Source organism: Eublepharis macularius, chromosome 8 (genome assembly GCF_028583425.1).
Source record: "Eublepharis macularius isolate TG4126 chromosome 8, MPM_Emac_v1.0, whole genome shotgun sequence".
Lineage (NCBI taxonomy): Eukaryota > Metazoa > Chordata > Lepidosauria > Squamata > Eublepharidae > Eublepharis > Eublepharis macularius.
The window spans coordinates 90,045,287-90,070,363 of NC_072797.1; the positions used below are offsets into that span (position 1 = coordinate 90,045,287).

The 25,077-nt window shown below is 37.7% G+C and overlaps 2 protein-coding genes across 4 annotated transcripts in view; one reads left to right on the forward strand and one right to left on the reverse strand.

Annotated features, from left to right (window-relative positions):
- The window catches only part of FANCC (FA complementation group C), a 116,300-nt gene extending 95,468 nt beyond the window's left edge, over nt 1–20,832 (forward strand). For both annotated transcript variants that reach the window (XM_054986687.1, XM_054986688.1), the window contains exons 10-15: nt 9,695–9,794; nt 14,028–14,103; nt 14,243–14,324; nt 15,712–15,886; nt 17,888–18,088; nt 20,203–20,832. In XM_054986687.1, coding sequence (XP_054842662.1) covers nt 9,695–9,794; nt 14,028–14,103; nt 14,243–14,324; nt 15,712–15,886; nt 17,888–18,088; nt 20,203–20,343 — 775 coding nt within the window. In that variant the 3' untranslated portion in view covers nt 20,344–20,832. The remainder of the gene's footprint in view (nt 1–9,694; nt 9,795–14,027; nt 14,104–14,242; nt 14,325–15,711; nt 15,887–17,887; nt 18,089–20,202) is intronic.
- A 2,676-nt stretch (nt 20,833–23,508) lies between these two features.
- The window catches only part of AOPEP (aminopeptidase O (putative)), a 290,214-nt gene continuing 288,645 nt past the window's right edge, over nt 23,509–25,077 (reverse strand). For both annotated transcript variants that reach the window (XM_054986685.1, XM_054986684.1), the window contains one exon: nt 23,509–24,985. The gene's annotated coding sequence lies outside the window, so the exon portion shown is untranslated. The remainder of the gene's footprint in view (nt 24,986–25,077) is intronic.

The following is a 25,077-nucleotide window of genomic DNA, read 5'->3' on the forward strand; positions in this document are numbered from 1 at the left end:
TGTAAAAGCTGCGCTGTGGACGTGGCAACCTTTTCTTTAACTGTTACTTCTAATTCTTAAACTTCGTTATAGTGTACAGCCTATGGGCTGTTAAGCTGAATAAACTAAGTCAAGATATTAGTTGAGAATCAGAATATACTAAAAGTGTTCTGATTTAGAAGGGTACTGTGAATTGTTGGATGCTTAATCCGTTAGCCTTACTGATAGTCCACAGAACTGGGCTGCAGCAGAAGTAGACTTGCTGTTCATCCCTAAGTGACAACTCTTTCAGGTGGGGTCTGGAACAAGATTTCTGCAGCTGATCTCAGTAGACGGTAGGAATGATGTGGGGAGAGGAGCTGGACTCAGTCTGTTTGGAGTTTTACAGGTTAAAAGTTGGACCTAATAATGTAAGCAAGCTGATAGGCAGCCAATGCACTTAAAATTGGGAGGTAGCAAATGACTAAATTTAGTGCCATCCATACCTATAGCACTTTACAGAGTAATGCAAGAAGGCAATTCCTGCCATAGGGAGCTTACAGTCTAAAGTTTAGAGATGAGGGAGACAACAGAGAGAAGTGGGAAAGCTGAACGTAAAATAGAAGAATGTGTATTCATTTCCACTATTTGTACTTAAGTTTGGTTTCAGTAACGGAGAACAACTAAGGGATTCTTTCAGGTTTTTTGGAAGAACTATTTTTGGAGAGTGTGACAGAAGGAGAGGGGGCAACATCAGGAGGGTGTTCTGGGAAGTAGTTTGAGGCATTAAGAGGTAGCAAGGTAAAAAGACAAAGTGATTTGAGGGAGCAAGAGACAATTGTAGGTCTACGAATAGTGAGGTAAGGAGGTTAAGGCTATGGAGGGCTTTGAAGGGAAAGGATGAAGTTGTGCTGGATTTGAGAGAAATTGGGAAGCCAAAAAAAGCATCATAGTGATGACAGAGGTAAATGATGTTGTCTGGAACATGGTGAGCTTTCTCCCATTTGAAACTGGGGAAGAAAAACACAATTTGTTGTTTGGGCTTGGCAAACTGAGTTATTTTCCAAAAAACCCAATTTTGAAATGAGCTAAGGGGAGTTTGCCCATCACTGGTCATTGTGAAGAAAAGGCAATGCAAGTATCTTCTCTAAACAATGTTAACTATTATAGAAATTAATAATTGAATTGCTCTTTATATTCTATCAATTTTATTTTCTGTGTATCAAATGATAAATTTCCCATGAATGCTAGGTTTGTCCTAAGAAGCTGGAAATATTTACTGAAATGTAAGTGCTAGATAGTGGCTTTGGCTGTTTAATTGCTAATCAGTAGAGTGGGTTGTGAGATAATTATTCAACATGAAGCCATAAAGAGTATAATAAGAATTGTTCAAGGCACTGAAATAACCTCAAGCAATATGCATTACTTACCACATGGTGGCTTCAAATCTTTGTCATGAATCTTTTGTTTGAATTTATTCTCCTTCCTTGTTGCATTTTTCAGTAAAGTATCCTGATTTCATACGAGTAAAAAGATTAGAATTTAAAGATGGTACAACAACTTAAAGATAGTTTGGCAAATAAAAATTTTTTAAAGGAAAAACTGCTTTTATAAAAAAAGGAAAACTGCTTTTATGATTTTATTAATCAATAGGGATTGAATCAAGTAGTAAAATTCAAAAGTGAAAGTTTCATGGCAGAAAATATTGCACAACTCTAAAGTTGAACTGTAGAAGGGGTTTGCATTTATAATTATTTTATTGCAAGTAATTGAAGTATTTTAAGTGGTCACCAACTGATATTTATACTGTCTCTGAACTCTTACTTGGAATATGATACAGATTTAAGAGTGAAAATGTCTCCCAAGTGCAGGGAGGGCAAACTTCAGAAACAGCTCCCCTAATTCAGAAATTTGTGAGCCGTAACAAGTAGAGAAAACCCCCACTTTTGGCTCTGCTCATAATGGCCAGGTGCCAGCCTTCTACCAATGCCTGCCTTCCTTCCCTGCCCATGTAAAATCAAAAAGAGTCCAGTAGCACCTTTAAGACTAACCAACTTCATTGTAGCATAAGCTTTCGAGAATCACAGTTCTCTTCGTGAGATGCATTCCCTGCCCATGGTTACCACATTTTGCTACATTTGCTAAATTAAGGGGGGGGGGAATTAAATGTCAAAAGTCAACATTCATATAAAGTTCTGATAGCTCCTCTCCACAATTAGGGTTTCTGAACTTGGAGCCTCTATTGCTCTAGGGCACTCTGACAACTATAGAGGTTTTTTTTAGTTATACTTTAGACATGAGTAGTGTACAAGTGATTACCTGCAAGATCATGCAGGGGGCATCTCATTTTCCCTTGGCCCACCATATCCTCTTTCCCTTCTCTGCCCCGCCCCCACAATGTCTCCCTCTTTTCCTGTTCTCCTTCCAACCCACCTTTGTCTGCCTCCCATCTTCACCTTTCATCCTCTCCCCCAGGCAGCCTGTCCCCTATGGCCCACTTGAATGGTGCCAGCTGAGCAAGGACTAGATGAATGATGGAGAACCTGTAAGGACTTGTAGGGGGCACTTCACTGTTCCCTGTATCCCCTTCCCTACACTATCTCCTCTTTCCCTCCTTCTGGCTGTCTCCATATACTAATCTTTCCCTACACCCTTCTCACCTTCAAACCACTAAACAACTTACATTTATCTGCCCCTCATCTTCACCTATATTTCTTAATTTACTTCATTCATATATTGCCGTTCTCCACAACAGAGATACAAAGCAGCTTACATCATTCTCCTTGCCTCCATATTATCCTCACAACAACCCTAAGGGATAGGTTAGGCTGTGTGTGTGCTTGAATCAAGTATACCCAGTGGGCTTTCACAGTAGAATAGTCATTCAAACCTGGGCCTCCCAGATCCTAACCTGAAACTCTAACCACTGTACTACATTGGCTTTTGTGGGGTGGGGGCTGCTGTTGAATTGTAGCAAGCAGCCAGGCCTGACTGAGTCATGCAAGTCTTTTTTTTAAAAACAATTTTTATTGGATGGGTTGACATACAATTCATTCATATCTTACAAATACATTTCCCCCGTTATCCCTAGATGCATCCCAACCCCTCCCCCTCCCCCTTTTCTGTGCAGACTCCCGACAGCACTACGGTCCCATATTTTCTTATCATTTGTTCTATATTACTTTTCATTTATCCCTACTAACTAGAGGTAAAATCCTAACTTACCATTACTTAATACAATTCTGTAACTATTAATAAGCTATTAAAAAGCCATCAAAACATATTTCTTTTGCTCATTCAAACCATTCATTTATAATTCCCATTTTTTAATCTAAATACATTTAGCTTAATGTTTTCCCAAATAGCACTATAGATTAAAATTAACAATTTAAGCTTTCTCTTAGTTCCTTCTAGAGTTTTATATATAAATTTGCTTAGTATCAATTTGCATAGTTAACTTTCCATTACATTTCCCAATTTTTCCATTTGTCTTAATTTGCTAATTTCTTCATTTAGCTCACGACATTTCATTTGCATCATACATCCCAATTCTACAAATAGACAAACAAACAAACAAAAAAACTATTAACAGTTTTACCTTCCTCTTAATTCCTTCTACCATTTTATATATAAATTTATTTAGTATCAATTACCTAGTTAACTATACATTACATTCTCCTTATTCACTTTATCCTAATTTACTAATTCTTCAATTGACTTTTAACCTTAAAAACCCCATACACCCCACTTCTAAGAAATAAAAAATAAACTCTTCAAACTTTAAACTGTGGCCTTAGTCTTTTAAGTAACTCCCACTTGTAGCTTGATGTATTCGTGTTACTTTTCTCGGCTTTCTTCTTCACTTGAATTCTTCTATCACTTGGTAGCTTCTTCCACTTGAAGTAACTGGGGATGGCTCTCTCTGTCATGCTTGTTGTTAATCCTTGCACTTGAATCTTTAAAAATCCTGATAAATCTTCATTCAGTTCTTCTTACAAGTACTGCTCCGTTTCTCCTCGCCCCTCGCGTTTTTGTTGTTTACATCCTGCTGTTTTGTAATCAATTTCTTCCGCCTGCTCGTCTCCTTGAGTTGTCTGCCTAGTTGCTTGCTCTTCATCTTTCAATTCCACAACTATTTTAAATATATCCTTAATGCTTTTAATTAAACTTTCGTTCGTTTCCCGAATAAGTTGTATCAACGCTTTATGTCCCTCTGCAACTTTTTCTCCCAGCGATTTTATAGCTGATCGCATAGCAGCCTGCCGTTTCTTCTCCACTCTCTTCGAATTTACACTAGATTTCTCCCCCCCCCCCGACATCTTCTTTATCTTTTGCTTTAAATATTCATATTATTTTAATCTCACCAGATATCGGGCGGAGAGTCTCTATGGCAACTTTAAGGTAGTTCAAAGTGATGAATATCCCCTTCCTCTTGCCTTCTCGCTGCCATATCTCGTGTTGCTTCTTCAGGGACTTCTTTGCTGCTTTGCTTCCTTCTTCCTGTTTTCCAAATCAAGGCTCTCTAGGCAGTTCCGCTCGGTGTTCTTCTTGCATTCCGTTCTCTCGCGATATTTACTCAGCCGTTCCTCCACCTCCTCCCCTTTTCTCACAGCCAGCTATCTCTCTCCAAACCGCAAGTATGCATAAACAAAAGTTATTTTCTCTTCTTTTACGCTTTATAATCTTTCAAATTTCAAATCTTCCTTCAAGATGTCTTGCTCCTGTCTTACTCTATCATCTCAGTCCACAATTTTCATTTTTAGTAGAGATTTTCCTTCTCTTTTTAAATCCGAAAGCCAGATAAAAATCTTTTACCTCAATTTGTTCCGTTTGGGTCTTTTGTGCTGCCTCATTCGTTACCCATTAGCCAAATCTGGTTCTGAAGCTTGGGTCCTGGCGGGCTTGTGCCGAACAACGACTCAAAGAGTGCTGCAGAGATGTTGGCTCGTCCTTCTTCGAGAGTACCTCAAAGCGATGTGGGAGATCCATCATCCTGGACCCTCCCCCCCGCTGAGATCTCACTCTCTCTGGAACTTGTAGCATTCTGGCTCCTCTCCAACCTGGAGAGGAGTGGCAGCCGGTGATCTGAGCACCTGGCCTGCCCAAAACAGTCACTCTTGATGGTCCAGCTCCCTGGACCGCTTCAGCCCTCCATTAGCCAAACCGGAAGTCCCTGAGTCATGCAAGTCTTGTGGTATAGTGTCCCTGGGTGGTAGCTTCTGGGCCTGGTCCCACTGGGTCCTCCCTCAAAGGCCAAAACAGCCCTGGAAAGAGCCCTGCCTCTCCCCCTGCTTTTTACTGAGAGAAACAAAGGCCGTTTTCACACTGTCTATAAATTGCGCGAGACTCACGGAAGGCTGCCGGCTTTCTCGCACAATTTTTGACGCCATCTGTTTACAAAACGCCACAAACAGGGATTTACGGTGTTTTGTAATCGGATGGTGTTAAAAATCGTGGGAGGAAGCCGGCAGCCTTCCGTGAGTCTCGCACAATTTATAGACAGTGTGAAAACGGCCAAAGCCTGGGTTACTGGCTAAAGTATTTTGGTTGCCTAGCAACAGCCATTGAAGACATCTGGTTTTTAAAAAGCTTGTTTTATTTTTTTTAATAGCTTTTTATTAGTTTTCTCATATAGGAATAGGGGAGGACAAGGGAAAAGGTACGGAGGGAGTATCAAATATATATCATAGAGTCTGCTCGAGTTAGAATTCTACTTATCTATGTCCTTTCAACATAACATTTCATCAAACATTTAATTGTGATTATTAATAATACATTACAGTAGTGTCTTCATATAGTTACTACATTCAAATCAGTATACTTATTTTTTATCCATTCATAAAATGGTGTCCATGAGGCTGCAAAATCTTCTATTTATCCTTTCATTAATGAGGTTAGTTTGTCCATTTCTGCATTTTCCATTATCTTCACTATCAATTCTTCTTCTCGGGGTATTATTGCTCTTTTCCAGAAGGATGCCAATAGAGTTCTTGCTGCTGTTACTCCATGGATTATAAAATATTTTTGATCTTTTCCAATTTCTTCTGGTACACAATTTAACAAAAATATCTCAGGTTTAAAAGGGATTGTACATTGTAAAATTTGTTGTAACAGGTTATGCACCATTATCCAGAATTTGTGGACTTCTTTACATGTCAACCACATATGATAAAATGTTCCTGTGTGTTTCACACATTTCCAACACTTGTTTGACATATTTTTATACATTTTAGCTAGCCTATCTGGTGTCAAGTACCATCTATAAAACATCTTATACAGATTTTCTTTGAAAGCAACTGATTTAGTTATTTTAATATTAATTTTCCATATCTTATTCCATTGCATCAAATCCAAATTATATCCTAAGTTTTGTGACTATTTCGTTTTATATTCTTCCACTCCCTCATTTCTTTTTTCCAATTGCATTAAAAACACATACATCTTTTTTATCAGTTTCTCATCAGAATTACACAGCAAAGTTTCAAATACATTTTGTTCTAAGTAAAAGCCTCCCAGTTTTTTATCTTTGTTGTATCTGGACTCAATCTGAGCCCTTGCCCACCAATCTAAATTAAAGCCTTGTCTTTGGAATTTTTCTTTTGATTTTAATACTCCTTCATCATCTAAAAGTCTCTGTATCTAATATTCTTATCTAGAGAAAACGTCTTTGGTTGTGAGAATGCTTCTAAAGGTGAAACCCATTGTGGAACCTTCTTGTAAATTTCCAGTACAGTTTTTCCCATATAGTCATAATGGATTTCCTAATCAAATGATTCTTGAAATATTTATGCCCTTTAGCTTTCTCATACCATAGAAAAGCGTGCCAACCTAGTTGCAAATCATGTCCTTCTAGCGCAAGTAATCTTTGATTTTCTAGTAAAATCCAATATCTCATCCACACCAGGCAACATGCTTTATAATCTCCAGTCCGGTAGAGCAAAACCTGCATTATCTTTGAAATCTTGGAGTCTTTTTAGCTTAATCTTTGGTTTCTTCCCTTGCCATATAAATTTAGATATTATCTTATTTAGTTCTTCAAAGAAAGTCTTATTGATACAAATCGGGATAGTTTGATATAAGAAGATAATCCGTGGTAATATATTCATTTTAATAGTTGCGATTCTTCCCAATAACGAAAGCTGTAATGCTTTCCATTTCTCTAAGTCATTTTTAATTTCTTTTAACAGTTTCATATAATTATCTTTCATTAGTGAGCTACATTTAGCTGTTAAATAGACTCCTAAATATTTAGCCTTCGTTGCAAGTTGAAATCCTGTCACTTCTGTGAATTCCATTTTTGGGGGCATTGTCATGTTCTTCATTATCACATTAGTTTTCTGGTAATTAATTTTCATTCCTGCCATCTCACCATACTCTTTGAGGCAATCCATTAATTCCTTTATTGATTCTAGAGGTTCTTCCACTATAAATAGTAAATCATCTGCGAATGCCTGTACTTTATATTTATGCCCTTTGATGGACGCTCCCTTAATCGCCATATCGCTCCTTACATTCCTCATCAGTACTTCCAGCATCAAAATAAATATTAATAGTGAAAGGGGGCAGCCTTGTTTTGTTCCGTTTTCAATCTCTATATTTTCAGTATAATCGTCATTTATAATTATTTTTGCCTTCTGCTTTTTGTAAATGGCTTCAACCACTTTTGTAAATTCCATTCCAAATTCCATCTCCTTCATCTGTTAAAAAAAAAATTCCAATTAACGTTGTCAAAGGCTTTTTCAGTGTCTAAAAATATCATGGCCATCTGCTTCTCTGGATGCTGTTCATAATATTCCAATATATTTAAGGCAATTCTAATGATATTTCTCAGTTGTCTTTTGGGAAGAAATCCCATCTGATCTTGATGTATTATATCTATTAGTACTTTTTTCAATCTCGTAGCTAAAATTGTAGCAAAGATTGTAGCAAAAAAGCTTTTTTAAAACCCCCCACAATGTATTTTTTTTTAAAGATTTCAGATTTTTCTGCAAACCTGGGGTATTTTTCAGGTGTGTAGGAAGATCTGTCTTGTTTGTTCATGTCTCCAGTCTCGGGATTTAAGTATCTTGAGATCAGGGCTACATGGCTGTTAGTTCCCAGGGTTACATGAACAATGCATGAGTGCATACTTAGAGCCCCTAATTGCATATGGGAACCATGGAAATGTGACTTTCCCCAGTATTCTTTATTGTCTGCACCCCTTTCAGAATTTTTGGGTAAAAGTGTCACTGGTGCTCATATTTTCTCACTACCAGCATGAAGGAATTCTCTTTAATTGAATATTTTCAAGCTAAGAAGAACTCTTAAAAATGAGAATTAAAAAAAAAAAAGATATTTGCAAGCAAGTTTAGCTAAACAAGTTTAGCTAAACCCTGTGTCAAGACCAGAAAATTTCACTGCTGGTTTCAACAATTGAAATGTTAAAAAGGAATAGAAAATGGAGCATTTTCTACATCAGTGGCTAGTGTCTTCTTTCTATTGGAATATAAGATATTTATATTAACAGATGTTAAAATAGTCAGTCCCTAAACCAGGAGTGGGCAGAGTTTCGGGGTTGCATGATCTACTTTTTACTGTGACAGAACATTGACTCTGCCAGTTGGAGCTAGTCACAAAATGGCAGTTGAGTTACAACAAAGTTCTTAGAAATGAAAAAAGGGTCTTTCAGGTTTATTTTAGCATGAGATCCTTTAAGAGCTTGTCACATTTACCTGTTAACTCCATGAACCATGCCCGTTCCTATAAATAATAGTTCACTGACTTTCTACAGTACAGGATTTATAATGCTGATCCTAAAATCTGTATAGAAGAAGTATACACAGACCTGATTTCAGGCTGATCAGCCAGTACTTTCACTTTGTAGAAGAGCAACAACAGAGTTCTTAGAAATGAAAAAAGGGTCTTGCGGGCTTATTTTAGCATGAGATCCTTTAAGAACACATGGCAGTTCGTTGTGGATTTGCAAACACCAAGCTGAACACATGGAATAAAAATGTGGCTTAGGCAGGTTGTGCTTTTGCTGGAGTGGAATTAAACCAGGAACTATTCATTTTCAGAACTACCAGTGATGGCAAGATGAGGGGAAACTCTGGGAGGAGCTGAGCAATAAATGCAAAGACACGAGAAGGACAATTCCCTGCTCCCATCCTTTCTAAATAGACCCTATATAAAGGGTTACTGATGGCTGTTCTGTGCTTGTGACATTAGTGTGTAACCTGAGAAGAATGAGTAAAGAAAATGGAAATGTGTTACCCAGATCCTGGAGGGCCCATCAGTTTCCTGCTAACAATCGATTCCAGCAAAACAGGCTGCCAGAGACCAAAACATGGTTCTGACACCTGTACCACCAGTATCACTCTTCCTTCTCTTTTCTCAAAGTTCAATGAATTGCACATAATAAAAATCTAATGCAACAATTAGATGTATCTAAGTAACTATAAGAAAACACACATTGTATTTAGAGTGGTATCTAGAGGCTTCCATTGCCAGTGGATTTGTTCTAATGGTAATTGTATTGTAAAACAGGTTTTTTATGTATTCACTTTGACTCTTTTTGAAAATGAAGTTAGTGTTCTCTTTACTTGCCAACTTGATAAAATAGTTAGCTGAGTTAAAGCTCGACTCAAAGCATGGGAAGAATGCTCCCATTTGGTTTCTCCTCTCCTCTCAGTGGATGGCACAGTGATTGGCACACTCGTAAACTGACCTGTCACAATTAAACTTTTTCACTGCTCAGGAATGCATTGCTGGAAACTGATGGAGCACCAGAAGTAATGACTGTGGTGCAAGTGTTTACACGATGCTTTCTTCAAGCTTACCAAGAGAATAATGAGCAGGTGAGTCAAACTCCATTTTTCATTAATTAAAAATAAGTGAGATTAAAACTTTTAGATAAATAGTTTTAGATATCAGGAATGTGGTGAGCCAGATAATACAGTTTTGCTGCAATAAATGGATACCACAATATATTTGTGGTGTCTTAAATGGTACCAAATGTAAGTATGTGTGATGCTGGTATACTTTTTTTTTTTACTTCGAACAATTAGGTAATATTAAGTCAGAGCAGTCTAAGGTGTACCACTTCTTATCATAAGCCCAGATGATAGTGTTCCTTTATCCTTGATGTATCTGCCTTCATACTGATCTACAATATGACACCTCCCTGGCCCTGACGTGGCAAAGAATCCAGACATTTCAGTATTTTCAGAGGTTCCTGTTGATCAATGAACTGGAAAAGTGTATATACACACATGTGTGTACACCTGTGTATACATATACACCTGTACAAGGAGGTTTAGTGGAAGGGAAATTCCATCCAACCCTCCATGCCAATGCCTGTGGCTTGGCTCCCTGTCATCCAGCTTAAGGCTGTGTTTTTGTGCCCTCTAACCAAACTTCAGCAAATTTTGTTTTTAGTTTGGTGATAAAGAGATTCTTCTTCTGAAAAATTGATACAAAAATAATTCCTTCTGGTCTGTCCTAAATTTCAAGTTGCCTAAATATATCTTTTTCTTTCTTGGGTTGACACATGCAAAGATAATAAAATGTGTGAACTGAATCTACTTCTGCACCCAAAATGGTCTTAATCTCATATAGCATCTGATTCTGGCTCTTGTTTTATAATATCTCTGTAGTATTGTTGAGTTATGCTTTGTGGGAGTTCCGTCAGCAACTTCATGCTTGAGAACTGTCCAGCTAGATGTGATTTCAGTGGTGAGCCAGTTGTGGAGGTACCCACTGCATTGCTGACACATGTGCCATCTTCCTTCCTGGATCTAGCTCAGAGAAACCTGTTTTTCTGGTGTGAACAGGAGCCAGATTCACACAGTTCCTGTGTCTTGACTGGCTCATGTCTGAGAGCTACCATCCCTCTTTTTGGAGCACAGCCTGGCTGACTCTTGTTTTAGTAATTAAGACACTACCTTTGGGCAGTTTTCTAAGTGTAAAAAAACAGAAGGAAAAATCTCTTCTAATATTACCAAACAAATGTTTAAGCAACTATTTAAGATTTAAAAGAAGCTTGCATCCACTCTTGTTTACAGGTTCATCTGAAATTCTCATTTCTGGGCATGTAATCCTTCCAAGTTTTTTCTTTGCATGTAAACCTTTCCATTTACAGATAACAGGTTCTGCTTTGGGGCTTCTTGATGACGGTTAGTGAAAGGGTGGATCTTCTTGGAACCAGAGCACTAATTGCCTCTAATTAGCATTGTGATTAAATTTCTCTCTCCCTTTCAAACCATGTGAATTAGGTTGAAATTGCAGCTGTCTTAGTTAATATGTACAGATCCCATGAATGTCATTTTATGCTGCTTTGCTTATGTATCAGCGGCAGCCTTAGGGGCATGGGGATGACTGGGTGGAGAAATAAAGCAGAGAGCCAACACCCTTCAAATAGCCAGGGGCCAGCTAAGCTACAGAGCTGAAATATTTAGTTTGTCTTATAAAAACAGCTTCTCAATAAAGCCTTTTGTATGTTATCTCTGTAAGATTTTCACTGTTGGGATTACTAAGAGAAGATCCTGGGTGTTGGTTTAACATGCAGGCAGGAGTGCTTATAGTTCTATAATAGTGTGTATATGCTTTGAGTTTATGTAACGTTGGTTTTAATGAGAACTTCAGAATATTCAGAACATCTTCAGACTCTAGGCATAGAGTATACAGAATAGGTTCGTAAAACTTCTGATGAGAGTCAAGTTCTTTGCTTAATATGACCTTTTGACACAAATCTCCATTCCTATTTGTATATGACAGAGGGAGCTTGACTCTCAGAAGCTTATATCACCGCCCAGAGCCCCTGGGATGGGCGGTATATAAATTGAATAAATAAATAAATAAATAAAATTCTTGTTGGTCTTTAAGGAGCTGTTGCTTTTAAATTCCTGGCGCACATCTGTCTACTACTTTGACATAGGAACTATAATATAAAATGAATGACAATGAATATTATTTTGTTGGCTTAAGAGCCAACCTTGTCCAACATTCTTTTCCCAGCAATAGTTATAAGCTCAGTATGAAGTTGATTATGTGCTGTTATTTTCTCCCTAGCACTTGGTATTCAAAGGGAAATTGCCTTTGTAAATGGAAGCATCATGTAGCTATAATTGCTAATAGTTGTTGACAGATCTATATTGCCTAGCCTTTTAAAAGTTACCTAAGATACATCATGTACTAGTGAATTCCATGTGTTGTGTAAGGAAGCATAGCTGTGGATCTACATTGTATGGCACATTGTTTAAGGTTCATAAGAAACTAAGAGCCCTACTAGATCAGACCAGTGGGCCATCTAGTCCAGCATCCTGTTTCACACAGCAGCCAATCAGTTACCTGGAGGGCCAAACAATGGGGCACAGAGCCCAAGGCCTTCTCCTGATGCAGCCTCCTAGCCTTGTGTTTCAGAGGTTTACTGCCTCTGAATATGGAGGTTCCCCTTATTCATTATGGCTAGTAGCCATTGATGGACCTATCCCCAGTAAGTATGTCTAACCAACCCTCTTCTAAAGCATCTATGCTTGTGGCCATCATTACTTTCACTGGCAGTGACTCCTGCATGTTAATTGTTGAGTAAAGAAGTATTTCCTTTGGTCTGTCCTGTACCTATTGTCCCTGAACTTAATTGGGTGCCCCCGAGTTCTAGTATCATGGGAGAAGGAGAAAAAGCTTCCTCTGCCCATTTTCTCCTCTGCATGCATAATTTTATAAACCTCTATCCTGGCCCCCTTTATGTTTAGAAAAGTCCCAGACACTCCCCAGCCTTTCCTCATAGGCGAGGTGCTCCAACCCCCTAATCATCTTGGTTGCCCTCTTCTGTACTTCATCCAGTTCTGCAATGCCCTTCTTGAAATATGGCAATCAGAACTGTGTACAGTATTCCAAATGAGACAGCACCGTAACTGTTAAATGGCATTTCAGTGTTAGCTGTTTTATTCTCAGTCTCTTTCCTAATAACCTCCGGCATGGATTGGCCTTTTCCCCCTCCTGCCTCACACTTAGTCCATGTTTTCATTGAGCTATCCTCTGTAGCCACAACAACTCTTTCAATCTTGGTCTCAGTCAGTTCAAAACCTATTAGCATATAAATATTATAACTTTACTGGATAACTTTGAATTCTAATATGAAGGCAACTTTCCCTCTCCCTTTAGCAGTCACTTTCTTTGTTAATAACATCTCATAACCACTCCCTAAGCATTAAGCCTTCATATGTACGCTCTGATAATTTTGTACACAGCCTTTTTACACTCTGATAATTTTTTTGCTACATGGTAACCAGAGCTGCACATCGTATTCTAGATATGACCATTCTCTATCCCTCTCCATTCCTCTCTCTCTTGGTGGCAGAGCAGTTATTATCAGTCAATTTTTGAATAATTCTCAACACTGAATTTGCCTTTTTCAATGGTTCTGGGTAAAGACTGGTGATCCTAAGTAAATGCAGCAAGTTTGTTTTATTTTATAGAAATTTTATTTGAAAGAAAAGATATGAACATAGAAAGTGCATAATAAAAGGTTATAGAAACACTACATTTGAAAGTGAATTGAGACTTATACAAACTTATTTAAGACTTATACAAGTACTGCATTTAAAATTACATTAAACTAACAGAAAAATACATTCAAAATTTGCCATAACTAAACATAATTGTATAATGGCTCTCCTTCCCCCTCCTTGGTTACTTTTATATAAACTATAACTACTTTTTTGATTAATCATTTCCCTATGTTTTATCTTTATACTAAGTTACCTTAATTATTGTTAATTTCTGCCTAAGTAGTAAAAAAAAAATCCTTCCATTTCCCCCAAAATTCAGCTGTTGGTCTCTTATGTAGATAGTTAATTTGGCCATTGATGCATATTCATAAAACTTACCTATTCACTCTGATACATCAGGACATATATCTGTTTTCCATTTTTCTGCGTATAATATTCTAATGCAGCAAGTTTTTATACTATGTTTGCATATTTTCAGGTGTAGCAAACATTAGAATTGGGCCATAAGTGATTCCTTCTTGTTCCTGGGAATGTACAGCTAGAATCCTTTTTTAAAAAAATGTTGCTTGTTCATTATAGCACAAGTTTCCATTGAAGGCCTACTTTCCTCATAATCCACATTCACTGTTGAGAGCTTTCCTCAAACACCCCTCAGGTAAGATCAGCTATGAATTATTTGCCATGTTACCAGGCCTTACAGTTGTGTCTTTTTCATTTTCTCTTCTTTTTAAAGACAGAAGAGGGCATGTTTCAATCTTCAGCATAGGCAATTGCTGTTAATGTTTTTCTTCTAGATTTGCCAGCTACTGGTTTACATCAACATTTGATCCATATTGCTGAAATGTTGAAAGCAATAGTAGAAACTAAATGCATGAGGTAAGGTTATGCTTTTTTCCTTTCATATTCTTTTTGAGTGAGAATGCTTATTTGATTGTGACAGCTGGCTAGTATCAATTGCAGTCTCTTCAGTTATAATTTACTAAATGTCTAAGCACAAGCTCAAAAACAATTTTAAAATAAAATAAGCAGCTGGACCCCTGATCCAACAATTTCTTACAATCATGAGGAGCTCTCCTGTTTGCAATGGCTTTCACATTCACTTCAGTGAGGGGCAGTTCAGAAGATGGAGCTGATCACCCAAACACTGAATTTAAAGGAGAAGCTTATTTACGTACAACTTCAAATTTATATTGAAAATGTATAGTTCAATAAAATTTCAAATAATTCCATTAAAATCAAATACAACTGGCAAAACAGGGTTGACTTAACTGTAACTGTAGTTCATTGAGTGGTATTTGCAAGCACACATTGGCATGCACAGTTGAGTGTGGAACTCCACAGAAGCCACAAAGATGAACAATAAATTCTCCACTTTTGCTTATATTTTGGTTTAAGAACAATTTTTATGTCAAGTTATATGCCAAAGTTATCAAGAGGACATGCTAATATCAGTGTCTCAAGGTGCTGTGCTGTATTTGAATGAGGTTTTTCAAATATGCTTCTTAAGAGTGGGAGAAATCCTAGCTGAACATTTTTAGATACCTGTTTTATGGAAAAAAGCAATGGTCAATTCTCAGACAAACTAGGCGATATTTCTGTAATCAACCAATTTGATAAACATTTGCTTCCCTTTTTCAGTTTAGTTGCAGTGTAAAAGGGATTATTCATACCTAGAAGACAGCTTTCAACTTTTGGGGAATGTAAGGACTGTTCTAAAAGCTGAATCTGCTTGTCTTTTTGGTTGAAGATATACTTGATAAACATAATTGTCCATCCCATGTTCAAATATGCCTTAGCAGATGCATCTGTACACTACATGGAATGTTGGCGTTTATTGGTATACGTTTAAATGCAAGTGCGGCATAGACTCTAGAGAGAAAGTTCAACGTTGAAGAATGAAAGCTCTATAAACTCACACTAAAATCCCCCAAAGGTCAGAAAAGGAACACTGTTTTATTGGGGATGGTTACCAGAAAATAGGAACTGTCCCTGGTAAAGGAGTCGCATCGCTTGAACATATGTGTACTTTATGTGATTTATAAATGTGTATTAGCACTTTATGCAATTTATAAATGTATATTAGCACTCTTACTCCAAGAAGTGTTCTTCAAAGAACAAAATAACTCTGTTGTCCACCATTGATTGGCGTGCCTGCTGTGCAGCTGAAGGGACTGTCAGCTTTCAGCTTTTGGGAGCCTTCAATGAAATTTAAATAGTATGTAAATACACAGAAAAACTGAAGTATGCTTTGGTGCTGTTGCAGATCTTATGGTAACCTCTTTGAGACCTGGTTTTTGTTCATTCATTTTGGAGAATGGGCTGATACTGCAGCAGAACATTTGCTGGTATCAAAAGCAGAATCCTCTGATGCTATGTTGTGGCTTTTGGCATTTTACTATGATCCAAATGATGAGAATCAGCAGAGAACTCAAACAATGGTAGGTAATTCAGCTATGAGTGATTATTCAGCACTTTTTCCAGATAAGGGAAGCTACACTTTATTGGGAATGTTGCAGAGGAATTTTTGAGACCATGCTTTGTTCATGTCAAACCTTTCTACTTAAGTGTATCATGTTTGCTGTTGCCTCAGTAATGGAAAATGCCAGTGGATTATAGGATTAGGCCATTAGAGAAGAAAAATAAAATATCAGTGATCCATAATCATGCATAAAATATGATATGCAAGAATTTTCATACAACCACCTTTGTGTGTGATATTTTTGAATTCTACAGATTTTTCTGTTCTGCAGACAGTTGCAATATAACAATATTTTAAAATGTTGGCTAGTAGTAGTGACAAAATTCTGTGATGGCCAAAAACAGTGAGATAAGTTTTGCCTTTCTAATAATGCTGTTAATGTCATGTTGATCTTCATGGCAAAAGAGCTGCATACCACACTCTAGTATTACAATGATGTCAGATATCTGTTTGATCTGACAGTGCTCAAAACCTTAAGAAATGAAAACAATGCTTATTCATACTTCCTGTGTGCTATAAGAATGCACATAGTAATGTATTTGGGCACAGGAAATATCCTACTTAAAGGCCATTCATAGTATCTTATTATTGCTTAATACTGGTGGTGAGGAAAGCAGGAACAGGAAATGCAGAGAGACTCAAAGGTGGTCTTTTGTTGGTATAATATGATGCAGCATCTAAGGGAACCACAAAATAATTGTAACATCTGGATATTTACTTTATTTTTGAGTTCTTTCTCATTACTGTGCTACCAAAACTTGTTTACATCTTTTAATTTCTGTAACCATTCAAGTCCTAAATTGACCTTTCAAGTAAATGTGGCCTGATTCCCATACCTGAAACAAGCTTGAGAAATGAAGGCTGTCAGTAATTCTTTTAAGTACAAGATTTCTTCAGCATTTTCTGCCAAGAGAGGAGTATTTTTAACCTTTGAACAAGTAAAAGGAAGAATTTAACTCCAATAGTAGAAAAGAGCAAGAGTCCAGTAGCACCTATAAGACTAACAAAATTTGTGGTAGGGGATGAGCTTTCGTGAGTCACAGCTTGCTTCTACAGATACAGCTAGAATGTGAGTCCACCTGTCCTTATATCTTGGAGAGTGGAGTGATTTCAGATGCCGAATGATAATAGCTGGTGAATGACGATGGCAGCCATGATTGAATAGGGTGAGGTATGCAGAGGGGTAGTGAGTGTGGAGAAATCAGCATTGGTAATGAGACAGGAAGCTTGTGTCACGATTCAGCCCAGGTGGATGCATTGTCTTGAGCTTTGTTATCAGCAGCAGAGACTGCTGAATTGCAACTGATAACAAAGTTCATGACACAATACATATAGAAATGTTAATAGAAAAATATGTCAATAAGGAACCCATTTGCTGAAAACAAAATTGTATTTTAGTGGATTCTTTAATTTTTTTGTCTGATAGCCGATAATACAGAATATTTTTACAACTTACCAATGACTTCCTTTAATGCATTGACTTTCTAGCCTAGTCCTCTTTAGGTTTCAGAGGCTGGTTGTTCTGTCTGCTGCAAGAAGTAAAAGGGGAAATGTGTTGCAATTAGTCCAACCTCCTCCTCCTATTCCTATCAGAGTGCTTTATCAGATGAAGTTAGATTTCATGGGTATTGATTTGTAACTGCAATATTGTAGGTAGCTTTCAAAGATCCTGATGCTTTCTTTCCCACAATATAACCATCTTATCCATATTGCGACTTTCAATATTTCCTTTTATACAAAAAAGGTCAAACTCTAGCACATTGCCCCAGTGATTAGTTTTGCAAGACCAATGAGCATTAAAAAACAATTCTCCTCCTTTGCAGCTGTCTTTTCTGATCTATATCAGCTCTCCCTGCATCTCTTATTCAGCCAAGAAATCAATTAATGCTTTTCCATAAATCTCATAAAACAAATGTAATTTAATTGTTTCACATTTATTCTTTACAATGATTCCAAACAGTTAGAAGGCAAATCCGTATGTGAGCATCTCACAACCTTGTCCAGAACTCCAACCCTTTCCGCCAGAGATCTGCAGGCTGCAGTTAACAGCAAGATAAGCAGAAGGCAACCTGCTACCAAAGAACTTGCTGTTCATCTAATTATCAGCTTTCTGATTTTTACTGCCAATGGACACAAGATAGCCAGAGAATGGATTGCTCATGTAAGTATTTGTTAATTACCAATATAAGAATTTTGTTGAAACTCCTCTGTAGATTATGAATGGGGAGCCCTTATATGTATGCATTGGCTTTGTTTGTACATCTGGGAGGATATTCCATAACATGGTTCCCACCAAAAAGGCTTGTCTGCATCACTGTCCAGCAACACAGAACAAAGCCTCTCTCCTGCATATCTAAAAGAACAAGGAGGTCCTTTTTGAGAAGGGGACACTTCCAGAGGTACGCATGCCCAGGACTGTACCAGCAGTTCTGGATTGGGCCCAGAGGCAGTCAGACAGAACAGTGGTAATAAGCTTTCTGTGACTTGCCCATCAAGATGTGCATATGGCTTTAGCTGTAGCTTCTATAAAGACTTCAAAGGCAGCCTCCTATAAAGTGAATTGCAGCAGGTACACAGATGCATGGATGACTGAGACCAAATAAAAGGGGCAAGCACAGTTGGCTGAATAGCTGAAGCTGATAAAAAGGCACTTAACGACAGCTGCCACCTGAAAATCCAAAAAACTACCAAAGTCCAGGAATACCACCAGGCTGCAAACCTTATCCTCCATCTACGAACAGGAACTTCCCCTCTCCCCAGTTCTGGGTTCATCCAATGTCATCGCTGTTTTGTTCGGACTACCCCCACCCACCCTTTCTGTAAGATTCTCTGTCATGAGAGGAAGACATCCTTCACTCAAATTGGGGAGATAGAATTTACACAGATGTAAGGAACTCTGCTGGGGGAAGGAGCCATCTGATTTTGGACACTGACAACAATAAGGAATGATCTTCACTAACCAGTCTTCCCCATGAGAATTGAAAATTTTGCATCCTATGAAACAGGATGCTGGACAAGATGGACAGCTGATCTTATACTGCAGGATTCTTAGTAAAGGAGAGAGAGAGAGAGAGAGAGAGAGAGCGCTGAACACTATTCTAATAATAATAGATTGACTATGGGGAAATATTACATTGACCCTATTCCCTACGCAGTTTAGTGCACTCTGACCTAGAGCAGCCCAAGATGTCTTCTTCATCATGACTAGAAGGCAATCCCAACATTTCTTCAGAGGAGGCATTTAGTAGCAGTGCATGGGGTGGAGTTACCTAAAGGTGCACTCTCCTTGTGACGGAAGAGTCAACATTTCTTTCCATTTTGATGGAAGATTTCTGTTGAATTATTTTGCCTGACATATACCAGGTAAGACCACCAATCCAGCTACCTTTAAAGAGAAATATTTCCCAACCTTATTTCTTGAAAGCTTTTAAGTTGGAGTTGTTAGAAATTGAACCTGAGATTTTTAGCATGCAAAGCATGTGTTCCGTTATTGAGCCACCATTTGAAAATACAATTTTTTTAGAGCAAAATAAAATTTAAGTAGAGCTTTGAAAATGGTATTTTTAAATTTTGTGTGAAACAGGATGGGTTTGCATGGTCAAAATATAATCCATGATATATGATTGTAGCAGAGAAACCAGTCTGTTTTTACTCGGGGAAAGTAAACCTTTTCCTGCTTCTGCCACCAGCAGTTGAATTCTTCCTATATCATAGCATCTTTTTCAAGATAAGACTTTCTTAGGATTATTATTGGGGGAGGGAGTTAAATCTGATACTGTAACTGAAGTAGATCAGAATGTTCTGTTTCAGTAATCCTGCATGGTTAATAGTGACTGGATCTATAATCCTCCACTATGAATAGTGAGTGACTGCTTACCCTGACTAAATTTATACCTTGCATTCAAATATTATTTTGTGGCCTGGGTGCTCATTTCCACTGATTTTAATTTCAGTGCATCTGAGCTTCAGAATCTCTATTACTGCTTAGCTCTGTGAAACACATGAATATGAGGAGATAACCTGTTTATCACGGCAGCTTAGCCACACCAGCTTCCTTCTCACATCAAAGATTAGGGGAAAGATCTTCAGGCAGGGTTGAACAGTGATACCTATATGTTAGCTATTTATTTATTCATTGGTTCTTTCTGCATTATTAATTAGATGATTTTATTATTTTTCCTTTGTGATCATTATGAATTGTTGTTTGCTATTAAGAGAGTAGCAAATGTATTTGTTTTCTAAGGAATAATTTTAATGTTCTTTTCTTTCTTTCAGTTTGCAGTTACATATGAAGTCCTCAAAGTTTCTAGCCTTCTTACCCGTATTGCACACAGAGTCAGCCAACTTGGAGTAAAATACCAAAGGAGTGTAAAGCTGGTGAATGATCTTTTGCAGATACTAAAATTTGTGGATTAGTTTTTGTCTACTTGAGCTGCTAATCATTTTCCCCCAAGACTGGATGGGGAGGTTTGTTTCTGAAAATGTATTTACCTTGTAACATACAGATAAATGTTAATATGATTGAAAGTATTCATTGTTTATATTTCTTGACCAGAATTATATAGGAACTTTCTCAAGTCACCAAAAGATTAGGACCTCACTTGACTTCACTTCCTCTGTCAAAATAACCTCTGGTGACAATATATAATTGTACATTTTTTCCTCATGTAGCTTAATCTTTGATGTAATAAATCTTTGAACATTGATTGAAATAGTTGCCTTGGTCTTTACCTCATGAGAGAGGATTTTATTAAAAGTTTTATGATTTTATAGGGTTTTTCTAAACTCTTTGGAGAGTTGTGTTACTGCATGTTTCTGTTTGGAGAATAAAGTCACAATCAAGTGCCTGTATCAGATTCATCCTCCTTGTATTCAGTCTGGGATTCTCTCCTTGAAAGAAAGAACAACTTGTATTTACTAAAGTGGTATTAGTCAGCAAATGTGCTTTCCTGTGGCAGTATGGACCACAGACCTTAGAGCACGGCCAAGAACATCAGTAAAGAGATGTGTAGTTTAGGATCTGATTTTGTTTGATTCCTCCCTCACAGTGAACCTCTCTATATACAAGGAATCAATCTGAACAGTTAAGCCTAAAATTATGTTTCCAAGTCTGTAGTTTGAGTGGAAAAGATAGTGGATATGTCTGGAAATCCTTCACATTTTTATTTGCAGAAGGGCATATTTCCCAGAAAGTTCGCAATTAGATGTTTACTCGTTTTTGAGTTTACTTTGTTGGCTTTCTCTGAAAACCTGCCCCCAGATGTTGGCTATGAACCTGTTACACCCACGTATTCTTTGAAAATTGAACAAGTTGTGGAAAACAGCTAGAAAAAAGGGTATGTATAGCCACATCACACTAAATGGTAACTATAGCTGTATCATATCTTAGGTCCTATGTTGGCAGCTTGGCCATTACGTGGTCTTCTGCCCCAGCCAGCTTGCTATTTTGTGTCTGGGTGAAAAAAGGTAAAACTTTTGTCATCTGCAGCCAGAGAAAAGTCTTAAGGTTGTTCTACCTCGTTATTCCCCCGTCTGGCACTCTGCCCTTTTTCGGATAATCATATAGGATGAAACAAATCCATTTGTGTGAGTGGGAGGAGCAGCTGCCATTTTGGCTCCATTATATCATAGCACATAAAAAAATCTCTCGTATATGTTTAGGATATTCAAACAAAATCTTCAACAGAAGTATTTTTGACTTCTGAGAAATGTACTGTTTCTATTTTACACCTGTGGAACTTCAGTAATGCAACTAATGTACTCTAGATGTGTTCTGTGCATTGCAGTCTTTAGTTGGGTTACAAAAACAGCACATTGGCAGGAACTTCAAATGCCCATAATTCACAATAACATTAACATGTGGGTCTGTTTAAGTCCACCTACTAAGCTGGCTAATGCCTAAAAACTGAAGTGTTTTTTTCCTTTAAGTACTTTCCTGAACTTTTTCAAAGGCATGTTCGTGGTTGCAATTTCAAATGCTACCTTAGCTTTGATTCTGGGAATTTGCATTGGGGTGGTCCATTTGAGAGCAATTGCCAGAAAGGAGTTTCCCTTGCTTATTCTGGCTGTTTTCCTTCAACCATCTGTCTTATAGGAAAAAAAGTTAAAACCTCTAGAGCCATTTTCTGAAGAGCTTAAGTGTACTCACACTCGAGCAGGTTCTTTTAATGGCTAGCATTGTACAGCCAAATTGGACTAAAACTTATATTTCCCACCCCTATCTTTTTAAAAAAATGACTAATTTCATTTAGCAGCATTAAAGCATGAGTAGTATAGTTTGTACCAGGCAATAATTTGCTTTAATATTAATTTAAGAACTGTGAGAGGAAAAACAATTTGGAGCATTCATTACTATTTGAGATTTGGCATTTAGTCTGTTCTCTTGAATTTGGCTAGAAGCCTGTTCATTTAATCACAGTAGCTCTCTATTATCCTTTATTAACCCATTAATCTCCAGTGTTGGAATGGGAGAAAAGCTGCTGCTGTCTCTCCAGATATTCTTATGCATTCCTAAATTATCCCTATTTTGACTCCTTTTTGACTTTCCACATTTTTTGGAAGCAGTTGCATCTCCTTCATGCGCCAGGTCACATAAAATAGCAATTGTGTGTGAAAGCACCAAGATACTTCTGTTAAATAGTAAAAATAAAGGTGTGTTTTCCAATAAATGCATTTTGTACAACATGCACTTTCTGCTTCCGTTGTGCTCTCTTGGGACCTCTACTATTTTGCTTTGCTAGCAATTAGCTAGTTAAATATAGACCGCCCCTTTGCTCTGTAAAGTTATTTCATGTAAGGACACATGTTCTAAGAAGAAAGCAAGCCTATAACGCAGTGCTTGACGACTTTTATTATCTAGCTTTTATATAAAGAAAAGCCTATTCTTTTTTTAGAAACCCAGTATTCTAACTGCAAAGTTGTAGAAAGTAGACTTCTCCAATCTAATTTACAGTAGAAACCTTCAAACTCTCATCTGTTACACTGATAATGTTTTTAGATAACTTTATCACCTCAGAATTTCTTTCCTTACTACTCAATTTTCAGATAAGCACAACGTATCTGCAAGGTGTGAGAGAAAATTAACAAAGGCTGCAACCCTGTACACTTTTTAGGAAGCAAGTCCAGTTGAGAGCCAGTTTGGCGTAGTGGGACTCTAATCTGGAGAACCAGATTAGATTTCTCACTCCTCCACTTGAAACCAGCTGGGTGACCTTGGGTCAGTCACAGCTCTTCCAGAGCTCTCACAGTCCCACCCACCTCACAGGGTGATTGTGGGGATAACAACATACTTTGTAAACCGGTCTGAGTAGGTGTTGAGTTGTCCTGAAGGGCGGTATATAAACTGAATGTTGTTGTTATTGAACTTAAGGAGACATGTAAGGGTCTATCTCCTTAAAGTAACCGAGCGTTCAGAGAAATTGTGGAAGATAGGACCCAGTTATGGACTCAGGAAATTCAATAAAATTTACTTATACTCCGATTGATCCATTCATTTAAATTTGAGAAAGGTATCTTATTTCACAGTAGCAAAAAAACCCTTTTTGATACTTTTGCAAGACAAGCTGCAGAACACAGAATACATACTGAAAATAAAGCTTTATTATTAAAAACAAAAAATAGAATGGTATTACATCAGATAAAATATCCGTTGTGCAAGCTTTTTTCTGTTATAACTTGTTTTATCAAAAGATTAAAGAATTGGAAACAAAGCGGTTCTCTCTTACTTGTTCAAAGGGAAATTTCCTCTGACTCTTCTCCACCTTGAGTTTACAATAAACTTCAGCCCTTGGACTGTAGAACAGCCTTTCTACTGCTAAGGCAAATAATATTCAGAATCAGAACATAATCTGGACCTCGCCCTTCCCACTTAAGAGCTTGGCTTAGAGGGCTTTAAAAATAGGAAAAGAAAATTGCAGAGTCGATCCAGTGACAGCTCCTAAAGGTTCTCTGTAATTGTCATGATGGTGTACAAAGAATCCTGCAAGGTGCCAGAGACAAAATGAGGCTGCCCTTCACGTTCATGCCCTCCTTGGGAGCTCCCAGTGAGCAGGCTGTCTCCTGTTGGAAATGAAATGCTAGACACATCCAGAAGCAGCCAAGCAAATCTGCTCTTTGGTACCACTTACATGGTGAATCCATTTTTAATATCACTTAAGCACTGTAAGTTAACCGTAGACAATTTCTTGTTCTCTGCTGCTTCCCCCCGCCCCCAAAATTCTGCCCTCTGATTTCGTGTTTTATCAGGAAAGCAATGACAGTGCACTTGCCTTGCTCTAGCCTGTGTATATCTGAAATACAAAAGGTAGAAAGCAAAGTTGTGCTTATAAGTTACTTGCATGTGTAAGTGGGTGAAGTTTCTGATCAGGCTAGCTCTTGTTGCACTTAGTAATTTGAAACCAAACCAGCAGTTGAACGTCAGGAAAATTTAACAAAGAGCCTACTTTTAGCACATTTGTTATATTTCAATGTATAGTATCTTAAGGATAAAATACCAGAACCTAGATTTCTCACAGAGAGGTTTAAAAATAGGAATCAAATCTTCTCCTGCTTCGCTCCTCTGCGACAACACTCATTTGAGTAAAATTTTCTGAAGTCATGCCGCTGTGCAGATGGGGAAGCTCAGCAACTGCTCCTTCACAGGCATTCTCTGAGGTGGCTCCCATCTTGTGGAACAACCTACCTGAGGTCAGGAAGTACCCCCCACAGTGCTTCTATCGTTCTACAGAATGTGCAAAACAGAAATGTTTAAGAATACACTTTTTTGTTGAGGGGGTTAGAAATATAGTATAATAGAACAGCATGGGAGGTGGTTTATAAGGGATAAATTTGTAGTCTGTTGTAATGTGTTGTGTATGCATCACCTTCCTTTCACTGCATTATCTTTTATCTTTGTTACTCATTCTCAGTATTATGGAGTGCCATGCCTTAAACAGTTTTTTCCCATTTTAGTTGCATTGTTCAGTTCTGTAATCCTAGTCCAGCTGCACTGTTAATTGGAGTTCTTTGCTGTTTGCTTTATATGCTGTATTCCACCTTGAGTCTCAGTGACGAAGGTGGGCTATAAAGTGAAGTAAATAAAAACAGAAAGGTTAGAGACTTCTTTTTAAAAAATGAAAGCTGAAAATTCTGAGAGCCTGATACACAAATTGT